Consider the following 15,335-nt stretch of genomic DNA (forward strand, 5'->3'; position numbering starts at 1 on the left):
TAACACGTTTGTCTTATGGAAACGTCGAAAATAGAATATGCCTAGTGACAAGTATTACCCCAATGAGCAAAATGAGTGCAAATTGAGCGCAAATTGGCAGCAAATTCGGTCAAAACTTGATGCCAAAACCATATGCAACTGTGTCCTCTTTAGGATTGTGTTTTGACATCAAGGCTTGATGCGAGGCAACTTGTAGTAAATTTGCAGCAAAAATAACGCAAGTTTTGCTGCGCATAACTTAGCACCAAATAGGCACCAAACACTGAGCAACACTTGCGCACAAGACACGAGAGCAAATTGGCAGCAAATCCGCAGCAAGCCTTGCACTCAATCAGCTGATTGAGATGGTGGCGACGTACGTTGGGTTTTAAATGGCTCCTAACTTATATATTGCTAAATTTTAATTACAATTCTGCATTTAAAAAGGGAAAGGTGTATATAGAAATAAATATTTGACAAAACAGACTATATAATTTATTATATAAATATATTATATATATACATATATAATACATATACATATACATATACATACAATATATACATATAAGATCACGACATTCGTAATTATCGTTATTTACATGTAAACGAAAGGTGAGAAATGAAATATATGCGGACATATTGACTTGTGTATTCTATATAATTTCTATATAAATATTTTAAACTATAGGTACTATTCTGAATTTTGAAATTTTGACTACAAATTCATAATCAGCAATTCTAAAAACCTTATGTAAGACGTGAATTAGACGCAGATTATTTCTAGAAAAAAGTCAGACACGAAAGGGTTAAGTCACATTGCATAAGTTTTTATGTTATGACTACGAAAGAAATATTAGTATACAAAACTATTCAGAATTCTTATTTTTACTTTTCACTACATGAAACGAGCTAACACGCGCACGGTAATCGTTGCATACTACAAGAACTTACGAGAAAAGATTACAAAAAAAGTATCAAAACTTGCGACCAATTTTTCACGTGTCAAGAGAATACTTAGAAGGAAAGATTTCTTTCCCATTTCTTCGCGAGAAATTCACGACATCGCGTTCTAAATTAACGTTCGCTCAAATATTTTCAGCTAAGAGTCCCGTCTTTTCGGGACTGACGATGATACGGTCCGTCGGCGGAGATGCTGCGCAAACAGTGCGACGCCTAGCGATTTGAAACCCGCATACGCCAAAAACTATTCCCATTGGGCGGCCCAGATACACGCAAATCGTCTTCCACAGTTTCGATAAGGACGGTGACGATATCGTCAGCTTCAGCGATCTTCGTCTTTCACAGCATCGATCGTGAACGGCATGGTCGATCAGCTCTCTTGGATACTTGGATGAGCAGTAATCGCTGTTAGTAACGGACTGTCTGATATATATAATCATTTTTCCTCGGAATAATATTCAAAGTTAAAAAGTGACATTTAAAAATGTTAATATTAGTCGCAATAGAAATTTTACTTGATTATTGGATATTTATTAAATATTTAATCACTGATACTTATTGAAGTCAATAATCTCGAAGATTATAACATGCGAAATACTCTCTGGACCTACTTTTCATTAGATTCTACGATTTTGATGGAGACGGTTGCATCACGAAGCGAGAAATGTTGGTCATAATATCCGCGATTTATGAGATGGTGCAGGACGCGCAGACTATCCAGCCCGCAGTTAACATCCAAGTGGACAAGTTCTTCAAGGAGATGGACACAGACAGAGACGGAATAGTCACCAGGGAGGAATTCATAAGCGGTTGTAAAAATGTACGAGCAATTAATTTCCATAGCGTCTCGCGATGCGACATCGTTATTTTAGTGATAATGAATAGTAGAAACGTGTATACATTTTGAAATTTTATAAATATTTTATCTTCTTACAGGATACCATTATATACAACCAGTTGAGTTTATTTAATAAGATTTGGTGACCGAATGAAAACATCCTTCAGAGATTAACGAGCAATTTATCCACACACGCGTAAAGCCATTAAAATACTTGTAAAAACTCACCCGATTTCTCCTCTTAAATAGTACATACATTCTCTATGTCATTTATCGTGAGAGTTTCTGCGCAATATGTTACAATCGCAATATCATCGTAAATGATCAGTCCATTTCATTAATATCACATACAAAGGGCTTTCAGAACAGTCTCTTTTGTGAAATGTAAAACACGCAGGCGAGGAAGAACGCGAAGGCCAATGCAAGTAATACTTCATCAGTGACTTCGCATATTTTCCTAAGAGCTTTCCCGATTGCACTATCACTTGCTCTTGATGCTCCAGCTCGTTTCTCGTGTTATCAACCTTGTCAGAGGATGTTACTGAAACAACAGCAAAAATCGGTAGAATCGTAATAATTATTCTTAAACAGATAATATATAGTAAGACGATAATAATAAATAATAATTTATCTAACAAAGAGAGAAATTATATGCTGCAGAAGTAATCCTTGCGGCGGTAATGCTTTTTTTCAGGTGATTCTCAAGATTTGAAGGTCACCTTTGTTTTTTTTAATGGAATGCTGTTTCTGAGTTTATTTTTCGATAAGTTATTAAAAGAAATACAATCACCTATAATAAAGAATGATTCAAAATCAGTTATGATACAAAAAAACATTTTAATAAATTTTATTACATTTTTAATTAAAACATTTTATTTAAAAAATAACTTAAGAAAAAATGATAAAGGATTTAGATTTTTAAAGCTTAGTTTACTTAGAAAATAAAACTTTACTACTATAAGACAATTGTTTCAGTACCTTGTATTTTCTGTTAAATATTTTTCTATTCTCACATCTCATATGTTCAAGATATTCAAGATAGGATAATAGCTGCTTCATTCTGCATGATAGATATCTAATAAATTCAATATTTTTATGAAATAATTAAAAAATATAGTACGTACACAATATGTCCAATATATCAGCACTTCTCTGAGTTGTCTTAGCTAAATGCCTTACGATGCTGAATAATTTGTCTGTGATTTGACTAGAAGAATCTATCAAACTTTATTTGTCTCGTCGTTTACGAAGAGCATTTTGTCACTCCTCTGGCAAGGAGAGCAGATCCTCCCTAGCTAATTTATCTATTTCTATGACACAAGTGCTAACGACATTAGCCTTGCGAAAGACCACCAAGAACATATTTAATTGCTCCTTATAGCTCTCAACGATGGACAACAACTCAGTCTTCTTCTTCTCATTTGGTTCGGTTTCAGCAACAGACACTAATCGCTCTATAGAGGATTCTAACACCGCAATTTTGGTCCTACCTTCGGTATTGAATTCGCCTAATGCTTTCAACAGCCCAGTGCATTGTTATATGTCCTTAACAGAAAATACATGGTGATTTGTTATTTGGCTTATCAGAATATAATTCCTAACATATTATTTATTATTGTAAATATGATCCTACTATTTATTATTGTAAAACATGGTGTTAATTTTCTCTTCTTCTTTCCTTCTTCTTTTTCCAGAATTGATGTTAATCTAAAGTTGAGATCGAGGTTATATCTCATAGTTTATGAGATAGAATCACATATATATACATATATTTACTTGTATTAAAGCGTTCACTTGAGGATGATCCTTCACAATATCCTGACGTACAGTTCTACCATGTAATTCTCGAAATCCATTTATGTGTAAATTATTTACTCCTACGTGTCACTCCTCTCTGCATGCTACAACTGACAACTGACAACAAAACTCTGGGGCTCAATTATTTGATCTGTTCTTTTCAGCTGCACTGCGGTCACTGCGGAACTAGTGCAATAAGTTAGAATGAGACAACTATATTTTTTCTCACTTTAACTTATTGCACCAGTTCAGTAGTGCAGCTAAAAAGAACAGACCACTTGAAAGCGTATGAGATATGTCGCATGCGAGAATTATCGCATGACATCTGGGACTCGATTTCTGACGGCGTGCGAATGAGATGCGCATACGAAAATTTATATTATATGTAACGTAAACTATACATTTTCGCATACACATCTCACTCGCACACCGTCGGGAATCGAGCCCCTGTGACAATTGTCGCATGCGACTCGACAGCGGTGTTGTCGCTACTGTCAGGAGACTCTTAACCAATAGAGAAAAAGCAATAACAAAATCGGGAATTTTTCTCCACATGACGATTAATAGAGATGGATACAAAAAGCAGATATAATATTGATAGATATGGAATCAAGTAACTTACTTCCACAGATGCATCTAATGCTGAAGATCTTTTTGGATGATAGTATTGCTCTACGATATCAATAATATTGTCAGCCTGTCTTCTAGTTAAATGAAATAATTTTATGAATTGGTTTTCTGGAAGTTCAAATAGATCTTCTCGGGTTCGGAAATGTTTCCCATTTCTTTGTACATGTCTTTCTGCTTCAGCAAGCATATCAGCACCAATAATATTTACCATATTGGCCATGTTAACCAACTTCTGTAACAAAATTATTTAAGAGTATACGCTCGAACAATATATATAACTAATGTGGGATGTTTCCAAAACTTACCTTATTCAAAATGCAATAACATAGGCAACAATATAAGCTATGTTCTGATATTCACTGTCAATACTGAAAATATATAGTTTGTGTCACGTAAACTATAAATTTTCAGCGCTGGCAGTAAAGTTGGGTAGATCCAAACTTTTGAAATTAAGAATTAAAGCTTAAGGCCGATTTCTTTCAGCCAATAAGAAAAGTTATTTAGGCATATACGCACGTTTCGATTTGGTTTGGCAAAATGTCCGACAACGAAGAATATGTTGCTGACATTGACGACGAAGTTTTAATAACAATTGTACAAGCAAATCCCTGTTTGTATGCAAAAGATAATAAATATTATAAAAATCACACCATAAAGGAAATGAAATGGGAAGCGATTGGTAAAGCTTAGACCAAATAACTAAAAACTTATTACACCTATTGTAGATCCAGCCTAATGAAAACATAATAAGCACAAAATAAATTAAGCAAGAAAGAGATATGTATTGATATAGTATAAGGAAATATTAAATATATGCTTGTACCTTCCATCATTTTGCCAAGAGTTTCATTGTACTTAATACCAGTCCACCAGTCATCTTTAAATTCAGTTTTACCTATAGTTATAAAATGTTTATATAGAATCAGGATACATGATTCAAACAAAGATGAATTTTATTGGTATAAGATTATTTTATAAATAATAATTTTCTGCTGACCAACATATAAAACTGTAGGTCTTCGTTTTCGTTGATTTGGAACAGATACCTCACAGCGATCTCCAATTTTACATAGATTGACTAAACGTTTTTCTGCCTTCTCCTTACGTTTTTTCTCTTCTTTTTCTTTTTTTCTTCGTTTCTACTCTTTTTTTCATATCTTCTTCATTATATTTTCCTACTTTGTTCTTCTCAAGAAATGTTTTGACAGTATCTACAATATAAAACATAATTATAGATATTTACCTTTTCACCCAAGTGTGGAAATGGTACGTGAGATATCCTTTTAAAATACCATTTCCACTTTGCAGTCTTCAGAAAGAGATGGACGAGATGAATCATCAGTTGCAACGAATTCACAAATTAATGTCCCATCGCATATATTTCATTTCTCACCTTTCGTTTACATGTAAGTAGCGATAATGACGAATATCGTGATCTTACATGTATATATGTTTGTATAATAAATTATACAGTCTGTTTTGTCAAATATTTATTTCTATATACACCTTTCCCTTTTTAAATGCAAAATTGCAATTAAAATTTATCAATATACAGGTTAGGAACCATTTAAAATCCAACACACGTCGCAACCATCTCGATCAGCTGATTGAGTGCAAGGCTTGCTGCGGATTTGCTGCCAATTTGCTCTCGTGTCTTGTGCACAAGTGTTGCTCAGTGTTTGGTGCTTATTTGGTGCTAAGTTATGCGCTGCAAAACTTGCGCAGTTTTTGCTGTCAATTTATTGCAAGTTGCTCCGCACCAAGCCTTGTTGCACATTTGGTGGCAGTTTGCGAGCAGAATTTGATAACATAAAGTTTGTTGCAAATTTATTGCCTATTTGCCATCAACACTTGATGTCAACTCTTGCGCGGAATTTGTTCGCTCAGGTTTGGCTATCTGGGACTATACGACCAAGTTAAAAATTCAGTTATGAATAAAATCGAACAAGGCTTATGTAGCAGCCTAGGCAGTTATAAAATTTTCATGCTATTTTTCACGTGAAAACACTAAGAACATGAAAGAAAAGTCATACTAATGACTTTTTGCTCGCTAATGACATTAACACACTTAGAGGTTAGAACATATTATTCTTCTCTAGAAATCTTATTCAATGTGATATAATTTCTATGTTGATTAATATGATATTTTACTACGTATGTTTTACTAACATCTTATCGGATAGATTTTCAATATAATTCAATAATAATTTATAATACTAATAGTTTCAATAATGTTGAATATGAAATGTATTATTACTGTTCTATAATATCTTATATTTTTCTATATTATTAGGCATATGTATATAAATTTATATTATTCTATCTGTGACTATATGTCTCTATACTATTCTATCTTATTATATAATTATATTATTCTATCTGCAGATTTATATAACTCCGCGTTATCCTATCCGAGTATATGTGATTCTATATTCTTCTATCTGTATGTGTATATGACTTTATATCATTTTATCCGCATATACATGTAACTCTATACTATTTTATCCATACACATATGTGATTTTATCAAACTTTATGCACATTTAATCCTATCAACGTACTTGATTCTATACTAATGTATCCGCGAATGTATATGAATCTATATCCTTTCTATGTGTACATGGTTCTATACTATTCTATCCGCAGGTATATATGACTTTATACAACTCTATATATTTGTGTAATTGATTCTATATTATCCTAACCACGAACATATGTGATTTTATATTATTTCACCCATGGGTATACGGAGATAACATATTATTCCGTGTATACCATCCGTGTATATATGCGATTCTATACTATTTTATCTTATTATATATTTATATTATATGAACCACATATTTATATGACTTGTTACTTTATACTAACTGTTATTTTATCCGCATATGATCCTATACTATTCTATTCGAAGATATATTCTATACTATTCTATATTATTTTATCCGTGTGTATATTATTCTATCTGTGTGTATTTATACTGTTCTATCAGTGTGTATATATGATTCTGTACTATTCAATCTGCGAGTGTGTGTAACTTTATGTTGTGCTAATAATATTCTATACGCGAGTATATATAACTCTATGTTACCTTATTCACGTGTGTATATGACTTTATACTATTCTATCTATGAATATGTATGTGGTTTTATAGTATATTATTCGCGGATGTATGATGAATAATATTCTATACGCGAGTATATATAACTCTATGTTACCTTATTCACGTGTGTATATGACTTTATACTATTCTATCTATGAATATGTATGTGGTTTTATAGTATATTATTCGCGGATGTATAATTCTATATTACCTTATCTACATGTGCATATGACTTCATACTGTGCTATCCACGAATGCATGTGATTCTATACTATTCTTTATTCATGTATATATACGATTCTATAATATTTAATCCGCGAGTGTATCTAACTTTATGTTATGCTATCCGCCGGTGTATGTGACTCTATATTACCTTATGCGCGTGTGTATTTACACTGCGCTATCTACGCATATATGTGATTCTATACTGTTCTATCCGTGTGTGTATATTTTATACTATTCTGTATGATTCTATATTACCTATACTCTATATTAGCTTATTCGCGTGTGTATGACTTTATACTGTGCATCCGTGTATGTATGTAATTCTATAGCATTCTATTCGCGTGTGTATATAACTACGTAATGCTATCCACGTTTGTATCTGATTCTATAATATTCTATCTGCGGATGTATATGATTCTGTGTTAGGTGCTGACAGTAAATATCGAAACGCAGCCATAATAATAAAGAAATGGGTCAAGTTATTAATGAGATGTATTTCTTATTTCTTTTGTTTTATTATATTTTATAGAATATTACAATTTCTTCTATATTATATTGTTACAATAAAATATTATTTATGATTTGAGAATAATTACGTATATACATATACATACATGTGCGCGCGTGTCTGTGTATACGTTCATACTTTTGGAATTATTGAATTTCGTAAGTATTCGGCATTTGACAAAAATATCCATTTTCGATGTTTACATTTACAATTTTTCTTTTAACATTTTGGAAAGTAAATAAATGCAAACTATGAGATTTAGACACTATTTCGAATATTGAATCAATTATAACGTTCTTGATACTTACATATTTAACATTATATTTATATCCTATAATGTAAACTTCATTGTTATAAAAAACCATTTTATATATTTCAATTATATTACCAGCGATATCTTAAAAAATCTATCATCGATTTTTTATCTCGTTTATAACAAGTAACAGTGTATACAATATTCTTGTAAATCGCTTTATTATACGCTTTTACGTCTTTTATATCAGCAATATTATTTAAAGCTTGTTTGACATTTTCATCGATATTATCATCATTCGCTAGAAGAGTTATGTCTGAATTGTTTTTCAAAACAGTTTCTTCGAGAAAAAAATTATTACGCAAGACAGTTTTACAAAAGCGTGAAGCGTTATTGTCGCATGTATTTAAAAATTCAGTTTCTAACGTAATTTTTTGCACAAAACGTTTACAGATCTGTATTGAAGCTCCTTTCGGACCTGTCAATTTCTGTTTTAGAATATAAATTCCATTTTCATAAGGGAAAGCTGAAGTGAATTGAAGTGGACCACTTTTATAAACGTGATCAACAACATGAAGTAATACATGAGTGTTGAAATTCATACTACTTTTTCCATATAATTCTTCACATTGTGTTATGAAATAAAAAAATCAAGCTTACATTTTTTTAAATCTTCCGTTGTTATATTGGGTGAGTGCAAAAGTTCGTGCGGAGTTTCAATAGATGGAGTTATAAGCGTCGTAAAGTGTTGTCATTAATACTTCCATCTACATATTATATAACGTTGGAAAGGTGACGTCTTCAGCTGTTATTAAAAAAAAAATCATGTTTTCATACAAACTGCTTCGAGAAATATCACTTTAAAAATGAGTATCGATAAGGTGCATTTACGGCATGTTATGCTTTACGAGTTTCGGAAGGGAATAAACGTTGCCGCAGCCGTAAAAAACATTCAGGATGTTTATCAGGATGAAGCACCAGCTAAACGAACTGTGGAAGAATGGTTTGCTAAATTTCGGCGCGGAGAATTTAACCTTGAAGACGAGCCACGCTCTGGTCGACCTTCTGACATTGATGACGATGTTTTGTGTACTTTAGTGCTCAATAATCCGCGAATTTCAACAGAAGAAGTTGCTACAGCACTAAACGTTGACCGATCAACCGCTTTTCGGCGTTTAAAAAAGATGGGATTCGATTTGAAGCTCGATATATGGGTGCCCCATTTGCTGACCGAGAAGAACAAAATCAAGCGAATTTCTGCAGCCGTTTCTTTACTCGGGCGGCTCAATAACGAGTCGTTTTTGGATCGACTAGTGACGGGCGATGAGAAATGGGTCCTCTACAACAATGTTCAGCGCAAACGGACATGGAAACAATCAGATGAGCATGGTGACGCAATGCCAAAGGCCAGTTTGCACCCGATGAAGGTGATGCTCTCTGTTTGGTGGGATTGCAAGGGCATAATCTATTTCGAGCTTCTCCCCGCTGGCGAAACGATTGATTCGGACAAATACTGTCGCCAATTAACCAATCTGAATCGAGAAATAAAAGAGAAACGTCCGATTTTGTCAAATCGCAAGGGAGTCGTCTTTCATCACGACAACGCCAGACCATACGTTTCGAAAAAGACGCTGCGCAAACTGAAGAGCCTGAAATGGGATGTCTTAACGCATCCACCGTATTCTCCTGATATCGCACCATCTGACTATCACTTGTTCCGGTCATTGCAAAATTATTTAAATGGAAAAAACTTTGACTCTTTGGAGGCCTTAAAAAACGGCGTCTCTTCGTTCTTCGAATCTAAACCGTGCAGTTTTTATGATCGAGGCATCCGTATACTGCCAGAACGTTGGGAAAAGATTATAGAAAACGATGGAGAATATATCATTGATTGAATGAAGATTTTTGTTTGCCTAATCACTGTGTGACTTTTACTCACAAACTCCGCACGAACTTTTGCACTCACCCAATATTTAAGGAATGAGTACGTGCTATACACGCGCTATATATGAATATATTCACCGCACTACGAAACTTGTTCTGTTTTGATTACTTTTATTGTGTATATTCTTACTTGGTATGTTTCGTATTATCTGTATTATTACTCTCAGTTGCACTTTCGTCGTTCAACTAGTTGGTCGCTTAAGTAAATCCAAGAGTTACGTAAATTTTCAAAATGTATATACATGAATATTTACATATGACGCATAATTTCGACAGTTTATGGAATTTCTTATGTAAAAAAAAGGTCGTTCGAAATGAGATAATGTGTTCGCGATGTAAAAAATAATTAAAAGCAAATAATCCACTTGAAAATCGTTTATTACATTGCACAAACAAATATTATAAAGTTACTAAAGATCGGAAACGACAAAGAATAACGTGCAACTTCTAAATTAGTATATTTCACGGAACATGCTTTTCAAGAATGCATATGGATTTGACTGTAATTTGCCGTTTTATCGGCTATTTTCTAATGATGCAACCATCACGACAGTCATTTTTAATGAATGAATTGCAAATATTGTACAATATAATACACGAAACGACGCAGAAACTCCTTCGGATTGCGCTTAAACAGCTTCAAACACTGCTCTGAAGTGGTCTCACGGTTGCGCTTGTTGTCCGGAGTGAGCAAACGCGGCACCCATCGCGCCGACAGCTTCCTCATGCCCAAAATTTCATGCAGGATATGACTCACGCGGTCTTTTGAGATGCCTACTGTCTCAGCTATCTCGCGCACCTTCAATCGGCGGTCTGCCAATACGAAATCGTGGATTTTTGTCATGTTATCCTCCGTGGTAGCCGTTTTCGGGGCACCTGGGCGTGGCTCATCAAAAACCGACGTGCGACCATGTTGAAACTCGTTAAACCAATTTTAGACGGTCGCCATCGAAGGAGAAGAGTCATCGTACACAGCATTCAAGCGCTTTTTGATTTCGCTGCGCGATTTCCCTTCCAAAAACAAGAATCGAATCACCGACCGATATTGCTCTTTTTCCATTTTTCTAAAATCCGCGGACACACCCGCTTCCACACGCGGTCAAAACAAAACTACGAGTCCGATTCGGCTGAAATTTCGACAGTAGCCGTCTACGAGAGTGTACTACACGATAGTAAATTTCTCTTGCGATAGTGGCGCCATCAGGCGGTGAGGCTAAGTACTTATCGGACCGCCCTCGTATATTAGGTGTAGTAAAAAGAAATCCATTATTTTTCCAATAGATGGCTTTAGTTATCTGTATCTCGCGTTGTATAAGTCCGATCGAGTTCCACTAGATGGCGTTAGAAAGATGAGATTTCGTACTAAAAAGACTTTTCTGACAGTTTTGTGATTAGTTGACTCAGTTTTGTTTGAGCGCGTGTCAAAGATGGACACTAGCAAAGAGAAAATACGCTATATTTTACAGTTTTTCTTCGATAAAGGCGAAAACGCAAGTCAGGCGGCTGAAAATGTGAATAGTGTTTATGGTCCTGATACTGTAACAGCCAATCACGCGTAATTTTGGTTTCGTCGATTCCGTTCCGGTAATTTCGATGTCAAAGGTGCACCACGTACTGGAAGGCCAATTGTCGAAAATATCGATAAAATCATGGACATTGTCGAGTCCGAACGTCATGTAAGCACTGTTTCGATTGCCCAAGAGCTAAAGATTGCACAAAAAACCGTTTGGAACCATTTGAATAAGGCTGGATACAAAAAGAAGCTCGATGTATGGGTGCCACACGAGTTAACGCAAAAAAACCTCATGGACCGAATTTCCATCTGCGAATCGCTGCTGAATCGCAACAAAATCGATCCATTTCTGAAGCGCTTGGTCACTGGTGATGAAAAGTGGATCACTTACGACAACGTCAAGCGAAAACGGTCGTGGTCGAATCGCGGTGAGCCGGCGGAAACCGGTAGCTAAGCCAGGATTGACGGCCAGGAAGGTTTTGCTGTGTGTTTGGTGGGATTGGCAGGGAATTATCTACTATGAGCTGCTCCCCTACGGCAAAACTCTTAACTCGGAACTGTACTGTCAACAATTGGACCGTCTGAAGGAAGCAATCACCCAGAAGCGGCCAGCTTTGGCCAATAGGAGAGGAATTGTGTTCCACCAGGACAACGCCAGGCCACACACATCAATAGTGACTCGCCAGAAGCTCCGGGAGCTTGATTGGGAGGTTCTTATGCATCCACCTTATAGTCCGGACCTGGCACCAAGTGATTACCATCTGTTCCTGTCCATGGCGAACTATTTTGCTGCTGACCGTCGTGACGACGTATGTGTGAATTTGTGTGTTGTGTTTGTGTTCAACTATCGTAACGGTCAGCGCGAGCCGCGTTACCCCACAGACTCCACACACATAGTCGTGGAGCGTGTATAGGCCGCGCTGGCGTGACAAACGCCAAACTTCGCGCGGTTATTACTAAAAAACTATTAACTATTAACATCTTTTCTATATGGAAAAGGACTTTTGTGTTCCTCTCACTTAGCTCTACGCTCCTATGGAGTTCATGTGTTAAAGTTCTGAGACATGTATAAATATTTTTAATAATGATTTATTTTGTTTTAACAGTCTTAATGTCCGAATATTTTAAGCAAAATCCTACTACGTCTAAAAAGAGAGTTGGAGACCTTCCTATAGGTTGTAGGAATATTGAACGTAATGAGGTAGATATGCAAATGATTGCTCTTTTTTATAAACTTCTCTGTATAGATTCATAATTTTTGTTCTATCTGTAGACTCATCTTGGTTATGGAGTATACAGGGTGTCCCATTTTAAGTGTTCACCCCAAATATCTCTCTTATTTTTGATTTTAGAGAAAAATAGTTCAGACACGCTTTGTATTGTTTCGAGGGGGCCATAAGATGGTACCATTTATTTGACCTTGAAGAGTCATTTGAAGGTCACGTGAAGATTACCTCAATTTTTTTAGATGGCACCCCCTATTTTTTATTACATATTCTTGTAGCTGACCTCGAGAGCTTCCTAAAATACTATAATCAAATGCTTTTTGGTGAAGCATTTTTCGAGTTATAAAGCTCCAAATTTACAAAATTTTGATAAAAATACAAAATATTTCGTAAAACATTCACCTTCTGATAGTCTTGTCTTACACGATCCAACCAGTCGAGGCAAGATCCGAGCAGGATCCAACCAGTCAAGGAAAGATCCGAGCATGATCCAGCCAGTCAAGACGAGATCCTGTATTGCCTGATAATCAATGAACTGTAACAATTGTGAAAGTGCAATTGTCAATTCTTTTAATGAAACAAATATCAAGAGGCTTGTTTCAAATTTCTTACCTGGGCAACTGTCGGTATTTTGGCGAAGTCTCAGACAGACGCATATTATTATCCATTGACTTTTTTTTATAAGACAGGAATTTTTGCCCCTTTGGCGCTTTTTTTCTTTATAATTATGGCTGCTTATCCACCAAATGAAATTGTGGACATGATTCGCATTTTGGGTGAGGCCAGGAATAATTATTCGGCAACATAAAGGCTTTATGATTTCCAGACAGACGCCATTCTAAAGGAAAGTAATAAAAAGACTCTGCGACAGAGCTGAACAGGGTTTTCTTAGAAGAAACCGGCGAAAATCGAGCCCTGATGAAGTCACATCATTGACTGTTATAGGTGCCGTTGCTTTGAATCCTCAAATCTCTACGAGACAAATTACGAGAGGCAATACGGTATATCTAAATCAACAGCCAATCGTATGCTCAAGCTCAACAAGTTTCACCCATATCACATTCATCTAACTCAGCAATTGGAAGAGAGGGACTACCAACGCCGTGTACGTTTTTGTAACTGGGCTCGAGATCAAATCCAACAAAATCCCCGATTCATTGCTGATACGCTTTTTTCTGATGAAGCCACGTTTTGTAATAAAGGAGGCGTTAATAGACTGCCATTATTAACCAGACGAAAATCGTCCATAGTAATAAGTTGCGTCTAGATAAGGCCAAAGGACCCCCTCTCCGACCACAGGCCAGCAACCCTGGGGTCCTTTGGCCTTATCTAGACGCAACTTATTACTATGGACGATTTTCGTCTGGTTAACTGCCATTATTATTCAGATGCTAATCCACATTGGCAGAGAAGCCAAGAGTTCCAACGGCAGTGGTCCATTAACGTTTGGGCAGGCATCCTGGGAGATGTTATTGTTGGTCCATATTTTTTTGAAGAAAATCTCAATACGGCAATCTATCTAAGATTTCTTCAAGATGACCTGCCCAACCTCTTGAGACATGTCGACAATGATTTACTCAGATGAATGTGGTTCCAACAAGATGGAGCACCGGCTCATAGATCTCGAGCTGTTACATAATATTCAAACAATATATTCCCGAATAGGTGGATTGGTATGGGCAGCCGAGTTCAAGAATGGTCCCCAAGACCACTCGACTTGACACCCCTAGATTTTTATTTCTGGGGCTACATTAGAGATATAGTTTATTCGCAAAAGCCTACAACCGTTGAAAATATGAAAAACCGGAGACAGGCTTGCAGAAATATTAATGTAGGTGTTCTTGAAAAAGTTAGGGACGACTTTCACCATAGACTGGAGCTATACATACAAGTAAACGGCCAAGCTTTTGAACACTTTAAGTAATTGTACCCAAAATAAGATCTTGCCTTGACTGGTTGGATCATGCTCGGATCTTGCTTGGACTGGCTGGATCATGCTCGGATCTTGCCTTGACTGGTTGGATCATGCTCGGATCTTGCCTTGACTAGCTGGATCATGCTCAGATCTTGCCTTGACTAGCTAGATCATGCTCGGATATTGCCTTGACTGGCTGGATCATGCTCGGATCTTGCCTTGACTGGTTGGATCATGTAAGATAAGACTATCGGAAAGTGAATATTTTACGAAATATTTTGTATTTTTATCAAAATTTTGTAAATTTGGAGCTTCATAACTCGAAAAGTACTTCACCGAAAAACATTTGATTAGAGTGTTTTGGAAAGCTCTCGAGGTCAGCTTTAAGAATATGTAATAAAAGATTGGGGGTGCTGTTTAAAAAAATTGAGGTAACCTTTA

At 35.8% G+C, this 15,335-nt stretch overlaps 1 protein-coding gene and 1 pseudogene across 1 annotated transcript; one reads left to right on the plus strand and one right to left on the minus strand.

The window, feature by feature from the left end:
* Nucleotides 1-676: 676 nt before the first annotated feature.
* Nucleotides 677-2,223, plus strand: LOC112589492 (neurocalcin-delta B-like). The gene is made up of 3 exons (XM_025303015.1): nucleotides 677-1,349; nucleotides 1,564-1,762; nucleotides 1,879-2,223. The coding sequence occupies exons 2-3, from the start codon at nucleotides 1,607-1,609 to the stop codon at nucleotides 1,924-1,926; spliced, it is 204 nt and encodes a 67-aa protein (XP_025158800.1). The 5' UTR covers nucleotides 677-1,349; nucleotides 1,564-1,606; the 3' UTR covers nucleotides 1,927-2,223.
* LOC112588085 (uncharacterized) lies at nucleotides 1,947-4,827 on the minus strand (annotated as a pseudogene).
* Nucleotides 4,828-15,335: the final 10,508 nt, after the last annotated feature.

This window comes from Harpegnathos saltator, unplaced genomic scaffold (assembly GCF_003227715.2).
Source record: "Harpegnathos saltator strain DR-91 unplaced genomic scaffold, Hsal_v8.6 scaffold524, whole genome shotgun sequence".
NCBI lineage: Eukaryota > Metazoa > Arthropoda > Insecta > Hymenoptera > Formicidae > Harpegnathos > Harpegnathos saltator.

What these genes read in the sequence shown, in the direction of transcription:
- LOC112589492 (XM_025303015.1), top strand. Translation starts at nt 1,607, where the DNA reads ATGTTGGTCATAATATCCGCGATTTATGAGATGGTGCAGGACGCGCAG. An exon ending in TCATAAGCGGTTGTAAAAAT is followed by an intron (nt 1,763 to 1,878) that starts GTACGAGCAATT and finishes ATCTTCTTACAG; the next exon opens with GATACCATTATATACAACCA.